The 27,156-nt window shown below is 40.7% G+C and overlaps 1 protein-coding gene across 1 annotated transcript in view; it reads left to right on the forward strand.

Annotated features, from left to right (window-relative positions):
* The first annotated feature begins 1,811 nt into the window (after positions 1-1,811).
* Positions 1,812-27,156, forward strand: part of BRWD1 (bromodomain and WD repeat domain containing 1) — a 42,961-nt gene continuing 17,616 nt past the window's right edge. The window contains exons 1-28 of the mRNA XM_056482056.1: positions 1,812-1,913; positions 2,038-2,096; positions 2,240-2,269; positions 2,449-2,508; positions 5,566-5,716; positions 6,540-6,638; positions 6,847-7,007; positions 7,217-7,438; positions 8,784-8,884; positions 9,481-9,551; positions 10,488-10,588; positions 11,213-11,253; positions 11,963-12,061; positions 13,431-13,581; positions 14,028-14,162; positions 15,092-15,220; positions 16,414-16,639; positions 16,953-17,138; positions 18,044-18,227; positions 19,396-19,486; positions 20,444-20,584; positions 21,911-21,996; positions 22,838-23,033; positions 24,834-24,950; positions 25,049-25,156; positions 25,494-25,618; positions 25,716-25,798; positions 26,136-26,247. Coding sequence (XP_056338031.1) covers positions 1,856-1,913; positions 2,038-2,096; positions 2,240-2,269; positions 2,449-2,508; positions 5,566-5,716; positions 6,540-6,638; positions 6,847-7,007; positions 7,217-7,438; positions 8,784-8,884; positions 9,481-9,551; positions 10,488-10,588; positions 11,213-11,253; positions 11,963-12,061; positions 13,431-13,581; positions 14,028-14,162; positions 15,092-15,220; positions 16,414-16,639; positions 16,953-17,138; positions 18,044-18,227; positions 19,396-19,486; positions 20,444-20,584; positions 21,911-21,996; positions 22,838-23,033; positions 24,834-24,950; positions 25,049-25,156; positions 25,494-25,618; positions 25,716-25,798; positions 26,136-26,247 — 3,323 coding nt within the window. The 5' untranslated portion in view covers positions 1,812-1,855. The remainder of the gene's footprint in view (positions 1,914-2,037; positions 2,097-2,239; positions 2,270-2,448; positions 2,509-5,565; positions 5,717-6,539; positions 6,639-6,846; positions 7,008-7,216; positions 7,439-8,783; positions 8,885-9,480; positions 9,552-10,487; positions 10,589-11,212; positions 11,254-11,962; positions 12,062-13,430; positions 13,582-14,027; positions 14,163-15,091; positions 15,221-16,413; positions 16,640-16,952; positions 17,139-18,043; positions 18,228-19,395; positions 19,487-20,443; positions 20,585-21,910; positions 21,997-22,837; positions 23,034-24,833; positions 24,951-25,048; positions 25,157-25,493; positions 25,619-25,715; positions 25,799-26,135; positions 26,248-27,156) is intronic.

Genomic DNA, 27,156 nt, shown 5'->3' on the forward strand with positions numbered 1-27,156 from the left:
AATAGAGCACAGTTTGATTCAAAATACAACAGCAGGAGAAAAATATTTATTTCTTCAGAGATACTCTGTTGTCTTTGTATACTGCTAATAGTTTGGGCTAAAGAATGATACATGAAAATAATTTATTTCAAATTTCTAAAAATGCATTTCAAAATACCAGAGGTGGGGAATGAAATAGGAAAAGAATACCTAGGATTTAAAATGTAACACAAGTACAGCCATTGGTCTTTTTATCACCATTCAGGCTGAGCATGGCTGGAAAACAACGGTGAGAAAGAAAAAAGATAAAGAATGGTTTGGGTTGGAAGGGACCTTAAACATCATCCAGTGCCACCCCTGCCATGGCAGGGACACCTCCCACTGTCCCAGGCTGCTCCAGCCCCAGTGTCCAACCTGGCCTTGGGCACTGCCAGGGATCCAGGGGCAGCCAGGGCTGCCCACCCTCCCAAGGAGGAATTTCTCCCTATTACCTGATCTGAACCTGTAAATTTTCAGTTTAAAACCATTCCCTGTGTCCTGTCCCTCCAGCCCTTGGCAATTGTCTCTCTCCATGTTTCCTGCAGCTCCTTCAGGCCCTGCAAGGCCACCCTGAGCTCAGCCCAAAGCTTCTCCTGTGCAGGTGAACAATCCCAGCTGTGCCAGCCTTTCCTCCCAGCAGAGCTGCTCCATCCCTCTGCTCATCCTGCTGCTCCTCTGGGCTCTCTGCAGCAGGTCAATGTCCTGGCTCCCAAAATCCTGTCTCCCGGAGCCAGGCTTGAGGCATAAGAGCAGAGTTGTTTTTTTTTTTGGATCAGTGATGCCAGGGAAGTAGTGCTGCTGGAGTGGTGTGGGGAATGCCCCTGCCCAAGCTGGTCTTGGGACAGCCGAGGGGCCGTCCCTAAGCTCCAGCATCGATGCTCCCAAATCTCTGCGGGCACGGGACACACCGGGCACCAGGCGGGGCAGTGCACTTTGAATCAATTATCACTAATCATTTAGCTTGGGAAACACCTCTGAGATCATCGAGTCCAACCTTTGACTGATCAGCACCTCGTTAACGACCTGAGCACGAGGGCTTCAACACCTCCCTGGGCAGCACATTCCGATGTTCAATCACCCCTTCAGCGAAAAAATTCTCCCGATGAGCCTCCCCTGGCCCAGCCTGAGGCCGTTCCCCGGAGCAGAGCCCGACCCCCCATCCCTGCCCCTCCTGTCAGGGAGTTGTGCAGAGCCACAAGGTCCCCCCTGAGCCTCCTTTTCTCCAGTCTGAGCCCCTTCCCAGCTCCCTCAGCTCCGCCACCTGGAGCCGGCTCTCGGTGCCCCGCCGCGGGTCCCCGGGAGGGCAGTCCCGGCTTAGGAAGGCCGAGGCAGCGGCGGCAGCACCGCAGCTCCCGGGGGCGATCGCAGCCGCCTCTCCCCGCCGCCCTCAGCGCCGCCGCCTCGCCGCGCTCAGCCCCGCCCCCGCTGCGCGTCACCGCCGCCTTCCTCGCGCGATCCTTCCGCGCCTCCTCCTCCTCCTCTTCTCCTCACCGGGCGCCTTCCCCACCATCCCCCCCGCCGCCCGCCCTGCCGCCTTCCGAGTGTATTCCCCGCAGCCACACGCCTCCACCGCTGTTCTCCCGGCGCGCCCGCAGCGCCCGGTACCGCCGGCACTATTTTCCACCGCCCCCCCGCGGGCGCTCCCGGCGGAGGTGTCGGCGGCGGCGCCGTGGCGGGTGGTGCGGCGGCGATGGCGGCGGCGCCGCCGAGGCTGCGCTGAGGGGGAGAGGGAGGGAGCGCTGAGGGGAGCGGGGGGGCGGCCGTGAGGGGAGGGAGGAAGGGGAGGGGAGGCGCTGACAGCGCCGTGCCGAGCCGGGCCCGCCGCCCTCAGCCCGCCATGGCCGAGCCTGCGGCCTCTTCCAGCTCCGGCGCGTCGCTGCCGCTCATTGAATCAGGTAACACCGCGGGCCGGGCTGAGGAGGTGCCGCCGGTGCCGCCATCTTCCTGCCCCCCCCCCTCAGGATGGGTCACGGCCGCCCCCCGGCTCATCCCCCGTGTCTCTTGCCGTGTCTCTTACAGAGCTTTACTTCCTCATCGCCCGGTTCCTGAGCACCGGGCCCTGCAGGAGAGCGCTGAAGGTGAGTGCGGGGCTCAGCGCGGCGCGGGGACCCCGCTCTGCCCGCGCAGCCTCGGGGGGACGTGGGAGCATCGCGACCCCCGCGCTGGAGGAGCCCGATCGTGGCTCGTCCCTGACTCTGTGTTTTTCCCTTTTCCTCTGCAGGTGCTGGTGCAGGAGCTGGAGCAGCACCAGGTCTGTGTGGGCTCTGATGAAATCTTGCTGTAGTCAAAAGTTTCCTTTGCAAGTCATTCAAGTTTCTGCCGCTATCTCAACTTTTCCCCCCCTCAACACACATTGTTTTGGATGTGGTCTGTAATCCCTTCTTTCCCCTTTAACCGCTCACGTCGTTTTTTTGTTTTTTCTTTATTTAGTTACTTCCTAAAAGGTTGGATTGGCAAGGAAATGAGCATTATAGGAGTTACGAAGAATTGGTGAGACTTTTCTCTTTAAAAAAAACCCTTTTTATTTACGGTGGTAACATTGATGTTAGACCCTCTACCTTCAGGAGTAGGCCCAAATCTTCACCTTCCAATACCATTCTGGCTCTGAACACTGGATTTACTTTAGAAAGGGCCTTTAATTTCTTTACATCAAACTAACAAAAACACAAGCGGTGGTTTAAATTGAGGATATTGTTTACATAGCAGAGGTGGAGCTTGGCGTTGTGCAGTGGTACATGCCACTGCCTACATGCAGGCAGGAGCCAATCTACAGCGAGGTTTCATTTCGGAGTTCCAGGGGCCAGGTTGTGAGGCACGTTGTGATTTGTCGGTATTTATTTTCTGGTTGGTTTCTTTCAGCCCCCTCCAACAGATTAGGAAATGAAATCGCTGCGCAGAACCCGAGGGTTGGCAGTTGTGGTGGCTGTGAATGTGCTCATGTCGCCGGTTCCTCGCTGGTCTTGGCTTTGTTTCTAACGTGCTGGAAAGATGGGGGTGATCTCTCCACAAAATGCACTTTCTGCCCTTCCACGCCTGGTGTGGTGTGTTCTGAATTATTTTCAGAGAAGGCAGAGATCTGCTTTGAGGCTTAATTTTGCTGCTTCTTATGTGGCAAAGTGTTTGAATGCCAGGGATTGATGGCCTGGTGGTGCCTGCCCTGCCCAGTGTGTTTTTATCTTGCTTTATTGTGTTTGATAGTGTTTCCTTGAAAGAGGTGTTTGTCCTTGCTTTTTCCCACCTATGGTTCAGGCATTCCAGGTTAATTGACTGCTTGTTGCAATGAACTCCTTCCTGTGAAGAACTTAAAGATCTCAGGATCATATTTGCATAGATAAGGAATGAAATGTTGCTTAAGACGTTTTCTTAGTTATTTAAGTATTGCTTGAAATGATAAGTTTGATTCCATTTCCTCTACTTCTCGTTGTGGTCACTTCAGCAAGGAAGGTTTTAGATCAGTTTTTTTTTAAGTCACTAAGAAGCTTGGCCTTGCTGAACAGGAGTATTTTCAAGCTCTGACTTGAATTTAGGCAAGGTGAAAGTAGGGTTAAGCTTACCAAGAATTGTTGGGAGTTTAGTTGTTGCTTCACTGTTGGTTTCTTACCCCACTTCTTCTGACAAAAAGCAGGGTTTTGGGAGATTCCATGTGTGTATTTTTCTGATTTCAGGGCTGATTTTAGCTGTGGTTATTCTGCATATACAGTTGTCAAACTAATTCTTTAACATGTGCTGCTTCTACCTCTTTTTTTCCTGCACAATTTAAAGGAAATATCTGCACAGGGCAATACTGTGTCAAAATATCTAAATTAATCTTCTCAGGGTTTTAGTTTCTGCTTTTTGAAAGAAAAAAAGAGGCTCTGAGAACCTCTTGTCTGAATTTGCAGAGACCACAGACAAATGCAGTCATGTGGTGTAATTATTTCTATTCCACCTTACTCAGCATGGAATTGCAAATCTTTAAAATAACTGTTCCTTCCAAAATCTCAGCAAAACTACTTCAAAAATAAAGGAATTGCAAGGTTTTACATGCAAGGGTGGTATTTAGAAAATATACTTACTGCTGATGGCATGCAAACAAAAAGGGTTTTAGTGTTTGGCAGAAAGCAAGCTGACCTTTCTGTCCTGAATGCTGTGGCTGGTACTGCTCTATACCAATTCAAGAGTCAAAATTGATAAAGAAATTATGTTGGGCTACCAGATACATTTCTTATAATCAACCTTGAGCATCTAATGGGCTGATTTGCTTGGACAGATTTGCCTGTGGGGTACTGGCAACTATTTTACTGATGTTATCACCTCCCACCCTGCCAGAAATACAACCTGTGCCCCACAAGCTTTATACCTGGATTTTATTATTAAAAACAAGGGCAAAGCTGTGACTTAAATTGTGCCTTCTGAATGGTTAGTGTGCATTTGGGAAACTTTTTGGCATGTGGTATATTTTTATTCCCACTGTTGTGAGGAGCAGATCAGCCCTGTTGGGACACTTTGCTCATCCAAGCTCAGCCATTTGGCCAAGGGAGCAGCATCAGCAGCACCAGCTCGTTCTGCCTGTGTTCTCAGCCACCTGGGCAAGAGGCCACATACCTGAGCTGGTGTGGCCCTTGAGCCTCTCCTGAATGGATGGGCTGGGAATTCTCTGGCTGCTGCAGGAGCAGTGTGGCTGCTGGGGCTGACTGGTTTGTTCGTGGCCAGGTCACGCTGGAGGAAGCGTGGGGCTGTTGATCCCAGCTGCTTCAGACCTCCCCAACAGCTTCAGTTTATGATTCTGATGGTTTGTTCTACTCAAGGCTGTTTAAACTCTTACTTTGTGTCTTTAATTTCTGCATTGTTGCAGTTGTCTTGATAAGAATAAGGATTTTTTAGATTGATCTCCCAGAAAGAAAAGGGGGAAAAATAATCAAGAACCCGCACACATCTGTTCTTGTCTGAGACATCTGAGTGTGTGTGGGGGTGTATTTTTTTTTTAGGTTGCTTGATGCAGATAGTGTGGGATCATTCCTGAGTGCAGGGATGACTGGTTTGATCCTTTGGTTTAAGGAAGTAGGGCAGACTTAGGCTATGTAGTACTGGTTCTTCAAGGAAACTGTTTCCAGAGAGATTGTACTCAAACCTGCTGGTCTGCAGTTCACTGAACAAGTAGTAGCTGCATAAATTCTTGTGCTTGATTGCAGCCACTTTCTCTGTGATGTTGAGTTAGAAGGGTTTGAATTTTATTTCTTACTTTTAATACAAATAATAAGGTGAATTGGGCAAAGACACTCAGTGTAGGGTGACTCACAGGTGGGTGCCACGGGGGTGATTCCTGTAAACTTCCAGTAATAAAATACTGATATGCAGTGGTAACTTTACTCCAGTTATTTTTACTACAGCTCTCCCTAGCTTGCAGAGTACCCTCTGAATTTACTAGATCACAGCTTAACAGAATTGATTTTTCTCTGTAAGTTGAACTTAAAAAATTCTTTTCAATATACCTGTGTCCATTGATGCTTTTAGATTCATTTGTTCTGGGTGTACCATCCTTATTTTTAAACCTTGAATTTCTGTCAGGTGCTGTCCAACAAACATGTGGCTCCAGATCATTTATTACAGATTTGCAAACGTATTGGCCCTATCCTGGATAAGGAGATCCCACCCAGCATTTCCAGAGTGAATTCCTTGCTTGGGGCAGGGAGGCAGTCCTTGCTAAGAACAGCAAAAGGTAGGATCTGTTCTTTGTTTGAAGTGGGTGTGATACACTGTCATGTGTACAGAGTTAGGATTTGGGGAATGGTGTGGATAAGAAAGGCAGAGCTGCCACTTTGGAAATGACCTCTTGGAATCCCAGCATGGTTTGGGTTCAAAGAGACCTTAAAGCTCATCCCATTCCACCCCAACCATGGCAGGGACACCTTTCACTGTCCCAGGCTGCTCCAACCCCAGTGTCCAGCCTGGCCTTGGGCACTGCCAGGGATCCAGGGGCAGCCACAGCTGCTCTGGGCACCCTGTGCCAGGGCCTGCCCACCCTCACAGGGAAGAATTTTTTCCTAACATCCCATCTAAACCTGCCCTCCTTCAGCCTGAGGCAATTCCCCTTGTCCTTTCACTCCAAGCCTTTGTGAAAAATTCCTCTCCAGCTTTCTTGTAAATCCCCTTTAGTTACTGAAAGGTTCTTGAGATCATCTCATTAAATAACTTCACATTAAATCATTATATTCCTGTATAAATATTCAGGAAAATTTTAAATATCAGTTGAAATTTTAGGTTTGTTCATGTGAACTGCAGGGGTATTGTAATTTAGGAATAATTTCAAAGTTTGGTGGTTGGTTGTGTTGGTTTTTTCTCCTTCTGTTACTGCTAAATGGATTTTTCTCTTTAACTCTTTACTGTTTGTGAGAAGTTTTGGGGTAGTTGGTGCCTGGTTTTTTGGTGGTTCAGTCCTGGGTTTGAGGCCAGTCTGGATGGGCTCTTTGCTGTGTTTTGGAACTGCAGTTCTCTTGGCATTTTTAACAAATACTTACGATGAACTTCAACTGTTTTTGCAGATTGCAGGAACACAGTTTGGAAGGGCTCTGCATTTGCTGCTCTCCATCGAGGCAGACCCCCTGAAATGCCTGTGAACTATGGCACCCCACCAAACCTTGGTAAGCTCCTCTAATCTCTCCCCACTGCTGCTGAGCACATCCAAAATACTGGTTTTTACACACAGAAAAAATGGCAGATTCCACAAAACCTCACTTTATGAAATCTGAAAGTAATTTCTAGTAGCTTTTTAATATTAATGGCAATTGAATAAACCCAAGTTTTAGAACAGACATGTTTGAATCATGATGTGATTGCTCTGTGTTCCAGTGGAGGTGCATCGAGCAAAGCAATTAACTGGATATGCCAAGTTCAGCACATCATTCCCAGGAAGTATGTACCAGCATGTCAAGATGCACAGGAGGATCCTTGGCCATCTCTCTTCTGTATATTGCGTTGCATTTGACAGGACTGGACACAGAATATTTACTGTAAGTTGATGAAATACATCCAACTCTGAATATGGTTTTAGATGATACAAGGAAAAGAGTTTGGAAATGGGTGTTGTGCTAAAACTCCTGGAGATAAATATCAGTGCTGGTAAAATGTGGCTGCATCGATTTGCTTAAGTGGAACAATTTGCTGTAGTTAAAGGTTAGAAGCATGTCAGAAGTTGTCCTTAATGACTATTTCTCTCTAGGGCTCAGATGACTGTCTGGTGAAGATCTGGTCCACTCACAATGGCAGGTTATTTGCCACCTTAAGAGGACATTCAGCAGAGATTTCTGACATGGCTGTGAACTATGAGAACACCATGATTGCAGCTGGGAGCTGTGACAAGATGATCCGAGTGTGGTGCCTGAGGACTTGTGCTCCAGTTGCTGTCCTCCATGGGCACACAGGGTCAATTACCTCATTGCAGGTATGGGCTCTTGAGGTGTTTGTGTATATTAAAAATTGAAAATATTTCTCTGTGGCTGCCTGTGGGAGTAGTGAGATCTGAATGTGTAAATATTCATGTCAAAACTAAGTCAAATCACAGGATAAACCTGCTTAAAACAAGTAAATTCCTTGTCTCTCTGGAATTTCTAAGTATTTAACTGAAGATAATGACAGGAATTCTTTTTCACTTAAAGATCACTACCTATAATGCTGGAGTTGTTGGGACAAAAGGGAATTTCTGGGAAATATGTCCTCCTGTTGTCTCTTACTGGAGACATGATTTGCTATTTTGTGTGAATGTGTTCTGATCCAGTATATTATTCCTACAACTTTTGGGATGTGGGTATTTGTTTTAATCTCGAAAATAAGAGTTATTTCAGAAGTACAGAGGTGTAAGACATAAATATTTAAATTTTAAGGTGGTTTGATGCACAGTGTGCTCTTGGTGGGCCTTTGGATTCAGTCTGGCTTTGGCCTTTAATTGCTCAATTAGCACAGAAATCAGTAGCTCATTAACCAGGTTTGGGATGTTTTCCAGTGAGACCACCAGCTTGTCTTGAGGAGTGAAGAGTGGCTTGTGGAGCTCAGTACAAATAAATAATTTTACATTTTTCTCAAAAATCATGCTTCAGAGAGCAATCTTCATACCTGCACTTTCTGTGGCATTCATTGCATTTTTTAGTTCAGTTGGTTTTTAATGCCTAAATACTTGTGATTCTTTTGTTGTAGTGCGTGGATTTTTTTAATGTAAGCTCTCTTCATAATACCATAATTGCAATATGTACAATTTCTATGACATTCCAATGTTAGTAATTGATGAACAGTTTAAACAAGTTGTGTCTGTAAAGTTTTCTGAAGGGTAGCTCTATGCATAGCAATAAATCCATGTCTTAAAGAGCTATTTCTGAGGAATTCCTATAAAATTACATGTGATGCTAAGTTACACATTCAGACTATCTCATATCTCATGGTCTGCTTAATTATTTTTAAACTACATCTGTCAATTCAAACTTCCCTTTTTTCAGTCTGCTGTGCTCGTTATTTCATTCATTGACAGGATTTTCAGTGAATGACTGTGGTCAGTGAAAACATCAAACTCAAACCACTGAAGAAATTGGGTTTTTTAACACAGTAATTGAAACACAGACCACAAACTTATCCTAAAGTAGGGGAGGTATTACTTTGTAAACACTAAAAATTAGTTACCAACAACTGCTCCAGCAGTTTGAGGTGAAAAATCCAAAATAAATCAAGCTTTAACTATTTGAGAATGAACAATTGTTAAATCTGTGTTTGTGTGTGTGATTTTGCTTTCCTCCCTGCAGTTCAGTCCCATGGTGAAAGGCTCCCTACGATACATGGTCTCCACTGGGGCAGATGGAACTGTTTGCTTTTGGCAGTGGGATACAGATTCCATGAAATTCAAGTATGTGAATGGTTTGCTGATTAACCTTTATGCCATCCTGGCCTTGAGTAAAATAAATCAGGTGCTTTTCACTCCACTGGGATTTAGGGTTATAAAAATGCTGTGCAAATCATGTATTCTATAGTTGTTCTAAAGCACCATCACCAAGTATGTAGTTTACAAATTAATAGTGTTCCATTGACTTGGAAGATTAGTTGGGAAATACATTAATTTCTTTCTTCACTAAAAGTACAAATGTGGAACAACAGGAATGGCTGGAAATGTAAGTATGTTGGAAAATATAATAAAACTTGGTGGTGGTGTTGATTTTCCAGCAGCCCTGTTTTAGGATGTTTCTTACAGAACTTGCATACAGGATATGTATGTTCAGGATAGTTTGAAATGTTCAATATGTGATTTCTCTTTGTTTGTACCCAAAAAAAGTTAATTACTACCAAAAAGAGTTCTAGGATGATCAGTGTGTGTCTGGTGATGTGCCACATCGTGGCAGTTGCTATAAAATGGTCTATGTTTAAAGAAACATCCCTTTATGTTTTGAAATGTTGCTAAAATCCATGTTTTGGGTGTGTGGTCTATTTCAATCTTTTCTTTTTAAGCACCAAGCCAGTGAAGTTCACAGAGAAACCCAGACCAGGGGTTCAGATGCTTTGTTCTTCCTTCAGTGTGGGTAAGTCACGTGGAGTTCAGTCTTGTGGTTTTTTCTTTCCTCTCTTGCAGTACTTGATTGTCACAGCTTTAAAATGGAAAAAACCTGCAGCTGTGAGTAAATAATTGCACAGATGTGCACTGTTAGCTGTGACATAATTAAATCATGGGACTTCCCTTAGCTAACAGTGAAAGACTATTGAAGACATTGGTGATTTCACAGAAGTAAAAGTCACTTAATGTCTGTTGCAGGAGCTCCTGATCAAATGCCAGGGATGCTCATAAAGATCTTCCTCTCTTAAGGATGCAGAAATGCATCTTAAATGTGCTTCACTCCTGGCCTGTAGTTTTCTTTCATTCAGTTCATGTGAATTCCAGAAATGAAAAGCAAATTGAAGTGTAGCTTGTTAGCATTGTCAGGATAGAGCTCTGGCTTGTGTTGGGAGGTTTTTTTAACATTTTGCGTGTTTGGGTTTGGTTTTTTTTGACAGCACTTAGAGGCAGATCTTGAAATTTTTGCCACCACAGCTAAATACTGTGCTTACACTGGTGTTTGACTGGTTTACTCACATTTCAACCTAATTTTGATGCAGTTCACTTGCACAAATGAGGCACAGACTGAAGTGAGAGTCATCTACATAATTCTGATTGTCTAGAGCCATATTCCCCACTGTGGAGAGCTTCTCTGTGCAATTTAATGTTAAAACTTCTATTGCTGCCCTAATGATGTATTTTAAAATCTTTGTAACACTGATTTATTTTTACTATGGCTGAGAGCACTTTCTGGGGCAAGAAAGGGATTTCCTTCCACATATGTGTGTCAGTGGAAGAGCATAAAAAAGTATGCCACTCTTCAAATAGTTATGGGGTTTTTTCATTTAAACCAGGCCTCTGAGAAATGATGGTGACCTGCTTTAATTTCTTCCACAGCAGGTTAATTATTGCTTGATTTTTACAGGTGGTATGTTTTTAGCAACTGGCAGCACTGACCACGTCATCAGGATGTATTTTTTTGGTTCTGAAACACCTGAGAAAATAGCTGAATTGGAAAGTCATGCTGTAAGTAATTAGTTAATTAGTCATTTGAAGCAGCATTGAAGTCACAAGATGATTTTATGAGTGGGTTTTTAGCATGCTCTTAATTAATTTTGCTTGCATTAATGTCTTCCTGTACTATAATAAAATCTAACTTTATTTTTGTTGCATTGATAAGGCTTGATCAGTACTTATTTTTTATGTAGAGGAGACTTTTCCACTTTGAGACCAAGTGTGGTATTTACTTTTCCTGCAGTTTTTGTTGTGGTAAAAATGAATAGTTATTTGTTTTTTTAAGGAAAGTGTAAGTAGGAGTAGGAACAACAGATTCCTCACTGTTATAGTTGAGTTATGGTATTGGGAATTTATATTTAAATATGATTCAGTTGTCAACCAGATTATTTAATCTTTTAATTCTTCATATTTAATTCAGGCAGTTTTTAAAAAATGTATTTTAATACATTAATGTTTAGTGAATTCTAGGAAGTGTTTGGGCTTGGTTTGCTTTGCAGTTAAAACCCTTAGAAATTACACAACTTTTTTTTTTATTATTATTTCAGATTTTACTAAACTCAGAATTGTCAAAAAACATATTTCCTGTTTAAAAAACAAAATTTATAACCTTTTTTTTTTTTTTTTTTTTTACAGGACAAAGTTGACAGCATTCAGTTTTCTAATGGTGGGGACAGGTATGTTGAAAGATGCTGAAATACAAACAGAAAATACATACTTTTGGAATTTAGAATTTATTACAGGATGTTCCCAAAAAGAAATATCTACTTATTTAGAACCCAGAAGGGAAAATTTGGACTGATGCAGGAGCATAATTAAGCTTCAGCTGTTCCAGCTTTCTGTTAATCTGTGTTAGATGATTTTTGTCCTGGATGGAATTCTGTTTACGTGGAGGAATTTTACCACTTTTTAATGTACCTTCTGTGTTTGTGGCCTCATAAATCTCCTTTTCCTCCTCCTTTCCTTTCAATTTCACTGAGTATTATATAGGAAATAGGAAAAAGGCAGTGAAAATGGCCAAAAATAAATTAGAACCTTTTTATCTGATTTGTTCTTGCCTCTACTTCAGTATCTAAAAAATCTGCAGTTACTTAAAGTACATTAAATTCCTGCACTGAGGATGAGTTGAGGACAGATTTGTGAATTAATTGTAACTTACTTCTCTGTTCTTCATATTTTGACAACTTCACTCAGTTTTCCAGTTCAGAAAAACTCTTTCTTGGTTTTCTGGAATGAAATTAAATGGAAAGAATTCTCTTGAACACAAATTGAAGATTTAATTTCTATCAGTCTTCCAGTGCAAAATTTTTGTTGTGGTGGTGTGTAAAACCCTAAACATACTTTGAAGCAAATTTTTTGGAAGGTAAATGAATGAAATTTGAACAGGTTCATAAGTGGCAGCAGAGATGGGACAGCTCGGATCTGGCGTTTCGAGCAAGCAGAGTGGAGAAGCATTTTGTTGGATATGTCTGATCGACTGCTGGGGTAGGTGAACTGTTCATTCCTTGCTTTCTTTTGTGTAAATTCAGAAGGATTGAAAAACTCAATTACTCAAATGTGAGAGTGAGAGCAAGATTCTGGCCAAGTTCTGTGCTCTTGGGAGGGGGTGAATTGAGTGTTCTGGTGATGTAATAATTGCTGAATTTGAGTCTGGGCTTTCATAAATTCCAAAGTGTTCATAAAGCTCTCAGATGTATTCTGTACAAATTAATCTTATTGCCTCTTCTCAGAGAAAAAAGTGAACAGAAAGAATCTACCTTTATCTGGGTTTCAGTCTGACACCTGGTGTGTCACGGGAGAAATATTTTTAGATTAGTAAAAATAAAGTAGGTGGTGACCTATTTGCAGGAGAGGTTATGACATGGAATAGGTGGCTTTGCTCAAGGGCTGATCTTGCTGGCTCTTGCCATTTTCTGCTTTCAAAAAAGTGAATCAATGAAATGCTGATGGCACTCAGTCTGAATAATGTTATTAGAGATAAAAATCAGGATATTATGTGCTGGGTAAACCCGAAGGGGGAATGATTTACAGGAGTACAGAAGCTCAGTAAGCTTCCACAGACACCAAACAGAAATTATTTGTAGGTGATTAAATGAGATTTTAATTAAATGATTTGTAGGTGGTTAAATGAAAAGCCAAACCTGGGGCACATTACTTGATTCGAGGGTGACTTTGGACTTCTCCTGTGATGAAAAAGACCATGAAAGAAACCAGATTTTACAAAGGAGGAGTTATTAATATTTGAGATTTGGCTGTGGCTGTGTAGTTGAGAGTCTTTGTAGGAGAGGCCTCTGCTTGAATGGAATAAAGATAATCCCATGTGGAGGTGTTTCAAGGAAAACTTACTCCTTTGCTTGACTGAAAGGGTGAGGGGCAGTGTTAAAGTATCCTCTAAATGTATTTTGGGGAGAGAATAAGGAAATAGATTGAGGTTAAAACAAAATGTTATCTTTACTGTATTTCTGTTTGGACTCATGAAAAAATGCTTAGCTAATGTAGAGGTTGGCTTGGGATTCAGTTACTTGGAAAAGCTGACTGTAAAAAGTCCAAAATTTTAAAGGATTTATGTTAGGATTCTAACTGTAGAGGAGCCAAGATTCCATGAAAAAGGCAAGCCTTTTTGCTGTGCCTCTCAGATGGGAAAGAGATTATCAAGTCCTTTAAAATTTAAAAATCCAGGTTTCCTTTAAATGAAGGATTTTGTGGACAAAAGTTTCAACCCAAATTTAATTCTTCACTTCCTTACTGTTGTCTGATTATTAACACAGGGAAACAGGTTACTGTAAATTGATATAAAAATTTACTAATTAAAATATAAAATACACCTCTGACCTGTTTGACTTTTTGAAAATAGTGACATTTGTGCAGAAGAAGACAAATTCATGAAGCCTAAAGTAACCATGATAGCTTGGAACCAGAATGACAACTATGTTGTTACTGCTGTGAATAATCACCTGCTCAAAGTTTGGAATTCCAGTACAGGGCAGTTGCTCCATGACTTGGTGGTATGGAATTTTCTTTACTTTTGGAAGATTTTCCTGGGATTTCAGTGACATGTGCATGCTGAATTTATAATTAGGGCTAATTAGTCTTGAAAGCTCTGTATAGATGGTACAGCAAATGTGGTGTGTCTTGGAATTATTTTAACCAAAATTTGCTGCCTCCTCCTGCCTAGAACTTTCCCTGTAAATAAAAGAACAAATAAATGTGGAATAAATACAATTTTTGTGCAGTAACTTGCCCATTGAATAATCCACCATCCTTTGGCAAAAGCTTCATATTTCTACAGCTCTTGCTTGAACCTAGAAAATTTTTACCTTTGGAATGTTCAAATCTTTGTGGCTCCCTGGGGTTTAATTTCTTGGACAGCAAAGGCTTTGGGCTCTGCTGTGAATATCCTGCTGATGTGGATTTTCCTTGTCTCCCTGTGATGTGCAATTTGGAATTGCAGGGCCATGCAGATGAGGTGTTTGTCTTGGAGACCCATCCCTTTGATTGCAGGATAATGCTCTCTGCAGGTCATGATGGCAACATCTTCATATGGGACATCACCAAAGGCACCAAAACAAAGCATTATTTTAACATGGTAAGAGCTGCTTTAAACACCTTCTGTTCTCAGCACTCAGCAGTGTTCACTACCAGCTTAAGGAATTGCCACTAACACTCACACCCCTATACCTTTAGGGAAAAAAAAAAAACAAAACAAAGCAAAAAAAAACCCACAAATAACCAAACAGAAAAACCTTAACCAGCAAAATTTATTAATTTTTTTTTCATTTGGGCTTTTTACCTTTGAATTTCCTGATTATTGCAGATTTTCCACTCTTTGCTATTGAAGATCATTGTGCACTTCATTCACATTAATTGTTTTCCTCAGCTGAGGTGAGGTGCCATGTGAAAGGCTTTGTTTGAGGCTATTGTTTCAAGACACTTGTGGACAGATTCTTGTATTTTTTACAGTCTTAAAAATTATAATCTTAATATCCATTGGCACAGTGCTTGAGGGCTCCATTTGACAGCTCACTGTTAACACTTTAAATTAGGTTACTTTCTCTGAGACTGAGATTCTGATCTAATGTTCATGTAAAATTTTTATCCTTTTTTGTTTTTGTTTTTTTCCCCTGGTCAATCAACAGCAAAGAGCTTTCTTTAATTTTTAAGTTCTTAAATTCTCTGGATTTGTCTAGAAAGTTGTTCAACAAAATCACTCTATATTAGCTCCAGTTTATTTCAAGTAGTGTGCTAATAGCAAAAAAGCTTCAGAAAAACATGTTTATTTCTACATTTTGTTCACAGTAACTTTTCATACCCTCTAGTGCATCTTTTAGAATTGGTTCAGGACTTAATTTCAAAAGGAAAAGAGATACACTGAAGTAACAAAATTATTTGTGCCTAAATGGAGGTACTTTAGGGAAATGCATGATGGCTTTGGATAGAGTAATTACATTTTGATGCTTATGGTTTGCTCTGAAAAAATGGTCAAATAATCTTGAATTTTTTTTTCCTTCAATCCAGATTGAAGGCCAGGGACATGGAGCTGTTTTTGACTGTAAATTTTCCCCAGATGGGCAGCATTTTGCATGCACAGATTCTCATGGACATCTGCTGATATTTGGCTTTGGCTGTAGCAGGCCTTATGAAAAGGTAAGTTCAGCTTATTGTCAGATTTCTGTATTGAGCTTCTAACTGAAATTACATTATTACATTAATTAATTTAAAAGTTCATATGTAAGAAATAATTTGTGTGATTAAAGGATCTAGATATAATGGATTCCTTGATGTCTGTAAATTGTCTTGCTTACATGATTCTGGCACAGCAGAAAAAAACCAATGTCTTAACATTCCCATGGGAGTAGCTCCCAAGAATGTTCCTGGAATATATTTTCATCTTGGAGGCAGCTAATTCACATTGATTGTTCAACCTCAAAAATTCTTCTGTTTCTCATTTATGCTGGTTTATCTTGCAGTTCTTTAGGCCTTTCCTCACTCAAGCCCAAATGCACTGTAGTTGATTAAATTAAGCAAAAGCAAATTATTGATCCAATGCTGTGGATTTTGAAATAGTAGAAAAATGTGAGTAGGATGTCTGAATTTATCCTATCCTAAATTTTTCAATTTGTCAGCCTACTTCCTTTTTGTTATGATCAATACACATTTCTTCTTTTCTTCACTTCCCCCCCCACCCATGTTTTTCAGGTTGCAATGCTAGTTCCATGTGTGTCATTTTAAAGAATTATTTTTTCCTTGCTGTACGTTCTCAGCTAAAATTGAAACTTTTTCCCCATTGCTGCTGGAAGCAAACGTTCTGACTGTGATATCATAATTATGTAACCATTTTCCTTCAGCCTTATGGACTCAGTTGTAGAAAAAAAACTTCAGGTGGATCTAGATTAATAAAGAAATCATGATTAGGAAAACTTTGAGAGCTGATGTTCAGTTTTAGCCAAAGATTTCCTTGCAAGGAAACGTAGGGGCCGCTCACAAGCTGGACTTGGTGGTCCTTGTAGGTCCCCTTCCAACTCTGAATATTCTGTGATTCTGGTAATTGTGGGGAGAAATTGCAGAGTGAGAGATAAATATTTGTAATTGTAAAACAGTACTTCTGCATCAACTTACCTCAACTTTTTGTTTTTTGAAAGAATTTTATTGCCTGCAAAAGCACTATTGAAAGTTACAGTACTGCAACACCCATCCAGCTTAACTGAAGTTACACATAAATCTTCTGATTGGGAACTTGCCCTTTCTTTTGCCTTTAAGTAGATTTTAGAGACTTTACTACTTTGTTCTTTGGCATATTGTTTTTTCCTTGCTAACATAAAAATAAAATTTCCTTTTAGATTCCTGATCAGATGTTCTTCCACACTGACTATCGGCCGCTGATCCGAGACTCCAACAACTACGTGCTGGATGAGCAGACTCAGCAGGCTCCTCACCTCATGCCCCCTCCCTTCTTAGTGGATGTGGATGGAAACCCTCATCCCACAAAATATCAAAGATTGGTGCCAGGAAGAGAGAATTGTGCAGATGAACATTTGATTCCTCAGCTTGGATATGTAGCAACAAGTAAGAATATCACTAAAGCTCTACATTCAGAAGTAGGTTATGCTCTAGTTCCTAAGGGGGCATCAGCAATTTAAAAATGCCTTTTTTTCACTTGGTATTTTGTATTTATGTTCACTAAAGTTGCTGGAAGGTTTTACAGTGAACACAATTTAAACAAGCAAAAAAAAAAAATCAGTTGTTCAGATGGGTTTTGCAGTTCTTTTCTGTGGGCAGTGATGTTCACAAACCATTTGACTGTACATTCCATAAATGTCTTACTTGCAATAAATAATTAGAATGATTTCATTCATTTGCTCTGTTTTACACTTGCAAGGTGATGGAGAAGTTGTTGAGCAGGTGATTGGCCAGCAGACAGTTGACCAGGATGAGCCAGGCTTGGAGCCCAGCATTCTGGATGGGATGATCAGACAGCTGCAGCTGGAGCAGGATCAGAGAACCGGGGCTGATCAAGAATCTGCTCCAAGTGGCCCCCAAAACGGGGAGGGAACACCCAGGAGAGGTTAGGACTGCTGAAAATTTCTTCTGTAATTGTTCTGTCTCCATGTTTATTGTGAATTCTGAAACAGGTTTTAACTTCAGTGTAGTTTTGAGATTCTTCTAACATTGTGATACCTGGTTATTTTAAGTCATTAAAACACTGCTGCTCCTGTGATTAAATTACAAAGCCTTTCACTTTAAAAGGAAATTAATTTAAAAGGAAATTCACTTTAAAAGGAAATTTAAAAGGAAAAAGTAATTAATAACATGTAAAATATAATTTTTTGCAATAGTTTGCCAATATAAGTTATTTTCCATTCCTTACTTTATGCAAACTATTGTGCCATTATTCAGATTGGTTTCCCCTGTCCCTTCTTTACAGATTTAAACAGGACACTTTCATAAGCTGTGTCTTTGTAGTTTTAATTATGTAATTATATGATATAGATGAAAAATATGTATTTTCTTATATGATTATATATGTAATTATATGTGCTCAGCTCTAGGAAAAGTGCTTTTTAGAGCCTCACTGGCCTCAGAGCTGTCTGAAACAGTTCAGAAGAACCCTTCTGTCACACACAATTCCTTTCCCTGTGAGGTGTTTGGGAAACCACTGGAATGTGGCACTCAGTGCTCTGATCTGGTTGACAAGGTGGTCATTGGCCAAATGCTGGATCTTGGAGGTCTTTTACAGACTAAATGACTCTGACATTCTTATTCTGTGAAAACAGCAGCAGAAATGCCCATTTTAAAAGTACTTTGTGTAATCTGTGTTTTCTACAAGACACATAATCCCGTGAAGGTTACAAGTCACGTACTCAGAGATAAAAATACCGCCATCTTTTTTTTTTTTAATCTCGTATCAAGAAACTCTGAGCTTCCAGCTCCCTGCAGCGTGGCAGAACCGTTTTGCTCTGTGTGTTTCAGCTTTCAGGAGGCCGAGTTTGGACATCCAGTCCCCGCCCAACATCGGGCTGCGGCGCAGCGGGCAGGTGGAGGGCGTGCGGCAGATGCACCAGAACGCCCCGCGCAGCCAGATGGCCACCGAGAGGGACCTGCAGGCCTGGAGGCGCAGGGTGGTGGTGCCTGAGATCCCCCCCAGCTTGCTCAGGTCTGTCTGCAGCCTGACAGAGCAGCTCTCTCTACCTGCAGCAGAGGTTGCCAGAGTTAGGGAGTAAAGTGGGTATTTACTAAAGGGCTGTCAGAGCAGTGCAGGAGTCTGGCAGAGGCTGTGCCCACAGTGGGTGATTGATGGTCACGAGCTTTTCAGACAGATACAAGTTTGGTCTGTTTGCATATCAGAGGCTAATTGTCCAATTACAGCTTCAGGCAATGAAGTCATATCCCCCTGATTTGCTTGTTGTCCCCCCCCTCCCCCAGTTCACTTTTGTTTATAGTTTTCAGGGCCTAAGGCAGCTGGTGTGACCTTAGTTTCCAGGCCCAGAAGGATTATTTAGTCTGACCAACATGTGAAGAGAACTACATGGAGTTCAGAGTTGTACTCTGGAAAAATATAAAAGCTACGACTTAATGCAGTACTAAGAACAGCCCAGCAGCTTGGTTTGTCTAAATGGATTTCTGTTACACCAAAGGTAGAATGGATGCTGTTGGAATAGTTCAGCATTGTGGGCAGATGTGCTAAAAACTCATAATTGTAAGGTCCATTCAGTGAGAAAAAAGGGAAGTTGTCCACTTGAATGATTCTCGCCTATTTCAATTTGTATTATTTATCAATTTATTTCAATTTCAATTTTTAAGTCATCTCCAGGCCATCTAGGTCACCTAGATTCTTGCTTTCTCCAAAATAAGTGATCCATGGAAATGAATTCAACCTGTAGGAGTTGGGTGAGATTGTGCTCTCTGCAAGACTTTTGGAGGTGATGAATTGTAATCTCTTGAAATGCTAAACCAATTGCTTTCAAAACTACTATCAGTATTCACCTGTGAGAAGGAGAATTAATAGCTGAACATCTTTTTAAAGCCACAGATGCTACCACATCTCTAAGGGTTTTAAGAAGCATTTCCAGTGTTAGGAGATAGATTGATTGCAAATGGAAAAATGTGGGTTGAAAATGTAGATTATATTTTGATGTTTGGAAGGAAGATTTTTTAGCATCCATACTTTTTACCTGGAAATGATAGGATGGTTTAGATTAATTGAGCAACAATAACATCTGAAATTTCAAATGGAATGGAATTGAGTGTGAGAGAGAGATCCCTTAAAGATACCAGCATTGTCAAAACAGATGTAGAATTAGATTTTCATGGCTTTCTTGTAGGAAACAGGAAGAATATCGGATTGCAAAAGGGGAAGAAGAGAGAGAGCTTTATGCAACAGAGAAGAAAAAGTCATTTGAGTCACTGGAAAAGGTATGTGGCAGCTTCTGGGAAAGTGAGCATTCTGTACCCAAGGGCAAGTGGTGGTTAGAAAATGAAAGCAGAGGTTTCTGGTATGGTCTTCCAAGGACCCTGATGATTCAGCTCCCAATTATTGCAGGACAAGGTTTGATTTATTTTTATAAATACCTGGAATTCTTTTTGCTTTCAGTCTTGCCTGCTTCTATGTGAGGTATTAGGGAGTGATTTTAAAAGGCAGGATGGTTTTCAGGCTGTTCTGGTTTGACTGCAGTTACACAGCTACTGCAAGTCCTTCTAAAGCACTGGGAGCACTCAATTCAAGGTCCTGTACTTGGGGAATCACAGCTTATGTTGCTGTTCCTTGTCATCTTACTTTAGATTATTTTGTGTGAGGGGAAACTTCTTCAGACTTCCCTCCTTTCAAGTGCTTTTTTCATTACCTGTTCTGTGGGAGAGATTGCCAAGAAGGAAATGGTTACTGTGCTGTTTTTATAAGCTTGTTGCCTGATTTGCTGTGTCTTAAAATACAAAACAATTTGAAACAAGAATTCTACAGCATGATCCCCTTTACTGAGAGGAGTTGGGTTTGAAACAAGATGATCTTTAAGGTTCTTTCCAACCCAAACCATTCTCTGCTTTTATAATTGCACACTGTAGGCAGTTAATATCTTGATTTTGTAAATACATTTATTAGGTGATGTGAATGGAGCTGTCACAGTAGCTTTATAAAGAGCAGTTTCTTAGAACAACTAATAAATCTTAAATTTGGAACAGCAAATTTTAAACTTTGGGTTTACATGAAAATTATTTCTTGTGAAAGGGAATTTTAACTTTGTAATGCTGTTTCAGTTTTTGCATCCAGCAGAATGCAAAAATTCAGGTGCTTTTAGCCACCCTTTTACCCCTCATAAAAAATTGCCAGATAAATATTTTTATTTAATTCCTGTTCTTCCCCTCTTTATAAATTAGAGTGACTCTGAGTCTTCATTAATCCAGTCAAAGCGTCGATTGCACAGACGGAAATATTCCAACTACAGAACACGGAAGAACATTGAGCAGCTGGAGTCCTCTGAGGAGGAGAGGGACAACTGCTTTGGCTTGATAGAGCAGGTGAGTTCTCTTCTGAGTGTGGACTGAGCCTGAATAGCTCAATAAATGAAATTTCATATACACCTTCCTTTTCCAAAGAAAGTATTTCTTTAAGCATCATCGTTAGCACTTCTCAAACCTGTTGTGTTGCTTTGTTAAAGACAGTAGTTCCTGTCAGTTTCTAAATTGTTCAACTAGTTTTGCTGAGAATCTTCTAAACCAAATCCAGCCCAAGGCAAAAATCTGATGGACAGTTGGTTGGCTTCATATGACATTTGGAGTTTGAATGGGTTTTAATATTTTTCTGTGGAAATTTTGCTAAATTTTTGCTTTGTGGGTAGCAGGAGCTTTTTGTTTGTGTCTGATGTGTTATCAGACTATAAATGGGTGACAGGACTGCTTGGACTGCCCTTGCCTTGCCTTGCCCACAAGGAAATAAGTTTTAAGTGAGAAAGGGAGAAGTGGAGGGGTCACAGCTCAGACTTGTTGGAGCAGTCACTTTGTTAATGAAGAGCAGCAAACAAAAGGGAGCACATTCAGGAGATTAGGAAATCTTGCAAGTAAGATGGGGAATGGTATCCCTTGGAAATTTCCTCTCCTTCCTTGCTTCTTAATAAAGAATTTCAGTGTGGCTGTAAAATAATAAATGACTTAAATTGAATGTAAAGTACAGTGAGTATTGAACTTTGTTGTTGTAGTGTATCATCTACACAGAGTATGAGCAGGTTTTAGTGAGAGGACTCTTTGCTTTGTTACTCTGAAAATGACAGTCAGCTGGACTAATTCAAACATTTGAAGCTACAATTGAAATCTCATGGTTTTCTCCTTTTATTTCTTTGCTTGACAACATACAAGTTGACACATGAGCTGTGTATCATACTGACTCAGTTATGAAAAACACATTTAAAGCATTATATTAATGCAAATAGCTGATGAGCAACAATCAGGAAATTAGTAAAATCATAGTATATTTTGATGTAACTCTACTATTTAGTGTTGTATTTAAATACATGCATTAGTACTTGGTCAATCAGTTGATACTAAAAGGAGAGGGTAAAAAAATCCCTCAACTTGCATAACTAATGAAAAAAAAACACGACAGTGACAGAATATCCTCTTGTGTGTGGAGAGATGTGATTGTTTTTCTTGATCTGTTCCTTTTGTGATGTAAAGTCTTCCCTGTCAGTCAGATTTTATTATGTACTTTACCTGACCTGATTACTTTGATTTCCATTTTAACAACTCTTTACCAAACTTCTTTTAAATTTGATAATATGGACCACGTATTTTTAAGTTTCAGACCCTTAAAACATGGGTTTGGCTTGAGTATGTATTTTTAAAATTTAGGAAGCTGAAGAGAGTGAGGGTTCTGGTTCATCTGATGAAGAGGAAGAGTGGAGAAGTGACAAGAAAAGCAACAGTAATAGTTCTAGGTAAAGTGAAAAAACACATCCCATAATGAGTTTTACTTGAATTTTGACAAATTAGGAGCTGTATGAAAGCTCTGTTGTGCTTCAGATGTGATAATATGATAATGATAATAATCCTATAAGTAATAATCATATATAATTAATATACTTCATTGACACATTGGATTGTTATTTACTATTCCATTTCACCAATTTTTTAATGTAACTCTGTCTCTCTTCTTTTTTTGCCACATGTCAAAGATGAGAGTCTGGAATATTTCTGTAGTGTGTTTTGGTCTGGGTTTGGAGGTTTTGAAAGATTTTGTTTGGAAATTTTTTTCCCAATTTCATTTGGGAATTCTTTTTTTTTTTTGAATCTGAATTTTTAGAAGTTTCTAGTTTTATGTAGAACTGTTATAAATAAGTTTATAATCAAGTCATTGTGGCTATTTTAGATATTGTTAGAGTTCTCTAGTACTAGAAATGAAAAATACTCCGAGAGAATCTGGATGTGTAGTTGAGATTTGGAAAAGGGTAAAAAATTCAAGCAGCATTTGGTTCTTGTGTTCCTTAGGGAGGGCTCCTGATTAATCCAGAATTCCATTGCACAACTTTCTTGAATAAAATTACTGATTTTAGAATTGTGGAATTTAGAAAATTTAGAACTAGACTTTAGTTGTTTGAAGAAACGTGCTTTGAATTACCAAAAATTCATTAAGCTTCAAGTAAGTTAATGGCTGCAGTAGGGCAAAGTGATTTTGAAGTTGCTTTCTATGACACTTGCTATCTGCTGGTATTTTCTGAGAGAGCTGAGTGTTGTGCAGTGGTGAGAGGTTGTGTTTGTGTTGCTGCCCTCTCTGCACAGCGACTCCTCGAGCAGGTACTCGGACTGGATTGCGGACGCCGGCATCAACCTGCAGCCGCCGGTGCGCGGCTCGCGCAGGAAAGCGCTGCGCTACTGCAGCTCCTCCGAGGAGGAGGCATCCGCCGAGAAATCCTCTCCTCCCAAGAGGAGGAGGAGGAAGAGGAGGAAAAAACCCAAACCCAAAAAGCAGGAGGAGGTACCATTTTCATTTTCTTCTACACAGTCTTCAGCTCATTTCTTTGTGTTATAAATGAGGAACAAAGTCTCGATATTCAGCAAAATTTGGATTGGTTTATTTTATATAGACAGAGCAAGCAACGCTGGGGAAAGCGTGAGGGGTCAGTGCCCACTCCACACCTCCACACAACTTGGTTTGCAGCTCCCTTTTTATAGTACGGTTTTCCTTGCAGTAATCAATAATTGTTATTGTTTTGTTGTAGTAATTCTGCAGGGTAAGCAGTGGTGGTCAGAGAAACTTCCAAACTTCGTGGGACAGCTCTTGGGACAATTGGTTATGTAACCATCTTGGTAGATAGAAAACAGAAGTGGGAAGTCTGATCTTTAGCAGATAGTTTGCAATTGATTACACAAAGGCAGGAAATCTGATTCTGCAAAAAACCTTTCAGACTATGGAAAACCCTTTTTTTTTTTTCTTTTACAAACTGGTATACACAATATTCATAACAGAGGGATTTAAACAGAGTGGGTTTAATCATGTATTTCCCTTTATCTAGGTCCATGTTCTTTTCTTATTTTAAGTATTCTGGTTTATACAAACTCCAAAACTTCTATGATTAACATGAATAATTTATCAATTATCACATCTGTTAGGAGTTAGGTCTTTGTGTTAGAAACTATTAAATTGTTAACTGCCATTAGGCAAGGATCTTGCTGTTACCACACACAGGGTGCATGGAATTGATTTGATATCATTCCCTAAGTGAGGGATCTGCTCATTTATAGGGAAGAATCTGCATTCTGAGTGAAAGCACTTTCTTTTTCCAAATGAAAAGTGTTCTCAAGGTCGATGGTGTTAAAGGGGAAATGTGTTTAATAAATACTAGTACAGAATATCAGACTTGTCCCAAGGGCATGGAGTGATAGGACAAGGGAGAAGGCTTTAAACTGAAGGAGGGCAAGGTTAGATTAGATGAAATTTGGGAGGGATTCCTGATTCTGAGGGTGGTGAGGCACCAGGACAGGTTGTCCATAGAAGCTGTGGCTGCCCCTGGATCCCTGGAAGTGTCCAAGGCCAGGTTGGACACTGGGGTGTGGAGCAATATGGGATAGTGGAGGGTGACTCTGCCCACGGCAGGGAAAGGGTGGAACTGGATGATCTTTGAGGTCTCTTCCAACCTGAACCATTTTGTGACTCTGTAACTTTTGTTTGTTAAACTGTCTAGTTTTTTTATCTGCTTTAATACTTAGGGGACACAGTCATTGCATTGATGGTGGCTTTATTTATATTTAGGTTGAGCCCTTAATTTTTTTGTAAGTTACAATAATTTCTCTTTTTTAAGCTGCTAATTTTTTAAGTTTGATTTAATTAATTCCCTTTTTAAAGTTACAATAGCTACTGTTAGTTGTTTCCTCTCATAAAGGAGCAAACAAATGCTTTTCTTAAGCCTGGGGTAATTTTGATACATTTAGTCTGGTTTTTTTTTCTTCATCCCTTCACTTTCTTCTGAGTAAAATCAAAGTTTCTTGCAGCTTGAATAATTTTTAATTGGGTGCTGAGACTGTCATTTAAATTATAAAATTTTCTGCTAAGGCCTGCATATTAATGACTTGCTCACTCAAATCTCCAGATAGGAAAGGAATGTTCAGTATTGGAATTACAAATACAGTTACAACTCAAACAAAGCCTTGGGGGAATGCTGCTGATACTGTTTGGAAATGCTGTGGATTAATCCTTTATAAGTTAAGCTGTTGTCTGCCAAGTTGAAATGGAATGGTTTGTTTAGAATTCCTGTCCATTATGTCTGATTTTCTGAAGGCTGATGCTGCAGCACAACCACTGAACTCAGAGTTGTCCTATGACTGGCACCCTCCAGTCTGGATCACGGACACGGCTCTCCGAAGGTCCCCGTTTGTCCCTCAGATGGGGGACGAGGTAGGAACATGGATTAAAACCTCCCAATGCTTGTGATTATTATAATTGCTAAATACAAGATAACATTGACTGTTTGGGCTTGTTGGGGTGTTCTTTAGGTGATATATTTCCGACAAGGGCATGAAGCTTACATTGAAGCAGTGAGAAGAAATAACATTTATGAACTGAATCCACACAAGGAGCCGTGGAGAAAAGTGGTGCTTAGGGTAGGTCTGCACTGAAGGTCCTGTGGGTTTATAACAGAGTCTGTGACTGAAGAGTTTTATTATTCTGTTTGCAAAACATGGATTTGTGAGGTTACTAATAATTTCCCTATGGGGGAAGTGTGTGCAATTATCAGGTTGTCTTCAGAATTTTCTACGGGAAGCCAGATGAAATACCTGTGTTAAAATATTAAGGCTGGCAGACAGCCTTCCACTGAAATCTCAAATCTTATTTCAGTCATTTGCATGTTGGTACAGTTGGTTAATGCATGTTAAACTAACAGTTCTGTGCATGGTCCCCAAGATAAAACTTGTTGAAGCTGTTTGTTCTTACCTGTAGGATCAGGAATTGGTAAAAATTGTTGGAATTAGATACGAAGTTGGTCCTCCCACATTGTGTTGCCTCAAGCTTGCCTTTATAGATCATGCCACTGGGAAGCACACAGACAAATCATTTTCCATCAGGTATGTGCAGTTCCAGTTTCCTGAAGAGTGTTTAAGAATATGTTTCTCTTCTTCCCAAAGCCCTGAGGCACACATGAGTGATGATTTTTTTATCCAGATACCATGACATGCCAGATGTTATCGACTTCCTTATCTTACGTCAGTTCTACGACGAAGCCCGGCAGAGGAACTGGCAGGCCTGTAAGTGTTTGCTGAGTGTTGGACTGAACAGTTTTGAAATCACAAATGTGTCCTTGGCTAATTGCTGCATGTGCTGTTTGTAGGGTCAGAGGGTTCTCCTGTAAGCAAGAGTTAGAAATGTGAACCTTGGAGGGACTGCAGTAAATGTAAATACAGTCACCAAATATGTATCCAGGCTGTTCTGTTCCCTTTTTTATTTTACTTACATGTCAGTGGGTCTAGAAATTTAATTATGGAGAGGAATCTAAACAGTAAATTTATCAGAAGTTTTTCTGATTGCCTGTGGCAGCCACAGAGTGAAATCCTTCTCTCAGCAGATTCTCTGTGTTTGCTGCAGCCGACAGGTTCCGCTCCATTATTGACGATGCCTGGTGGTTTGGGACAGTGCTGGGTCAGGAGCCTTATCAGCCTCAGTACCCAGACAGTCATTTCCAGTGTTACAGTGTCAAGTGAGTACAAAAAGACTTTATTTCCAATGTTATCAGAGTGCCTTTGCTCTCACACAATTGCCTCATTGCTAGGAGAATATATAAATTGTTCACTTAAATTATTTTACTCCTGGTATTGTAATTTCGTAATGGTTTTGAGTTGCTGCTGTAGCCCAGTGTGGAAATGTAATAACTTGTGGCAATTTGTTAATGAGTAGTAATATGGTACAAGCAGTTGTTGACCTCTTCACATTTCCTGTACTGGGTAATGCTGGGTCCCTTCCACAAAGCAAGCAATGCAGTTTTCTGTGAGCATTAATTATTGGTCTGTACTGATAGTTGGTTTGGGGATGCTGAATCTCTTCTGTGGTCAAGGTCCTTATGCCTCAAGTCCTCACACTTTGTCTTTCACATTGGGCACCCTTTTTCATATCAGTAGAGGCCTTCATTTCAAAGGAGGGGAATGGTAAACAAAGATATCTCTGGACTTCAGTTTTCAGACCTTGTCCTGCTCTGTCCAAGCTGTCTGGAATAGAATCACAGCATGGTTTGGGTTGGAAGGGACCTTGAAGATCATCTTGTTTCAACTCTCTACCACGGGCAGGGACAGCTTCTGCTATCTCAGGTTACAAAGAGCTCCAAACACCCTGACCATGGACACTTCCAGGGATGAAGTAGCCACAGCTTCTTTGGGCAACTTGTGCCAGGGCCTCACCACCCTCAGAGTCAAGAATTCTTAGTATCTAATCTAACCCTTCCCCACTACAGCTTAAGGTCATTCCCCTTGTCCTTCACTCCTTGCCCTTGAAGGTCCCTCTCCCGCCTTCTTGTCACCTCCTTTAGGCACTGAAAGGATAATTCTAGGATTTTGCTTGGTTTGGTTTCCCCCAGCAGGGGAGGACTGTGAGGAGAATAAACAGTGAATATTCA

This window comes from Oenanthe melanoleuca, chromosome 1, assembly GCF_029582105.1.
Source record: "Oenanthe melanoleuca isolate GR-GAL-2019-014 chromosome 1, OMel1.0, whole genome shotgun sequence".
Classification (NCBI taxonomy): domain Eukaryota; kingdom Metazoa; phylum Chordata; class Aves; order Passeriformes; family Muscicapidae; genus Oenanthe; species Oenanthe melanoleuca.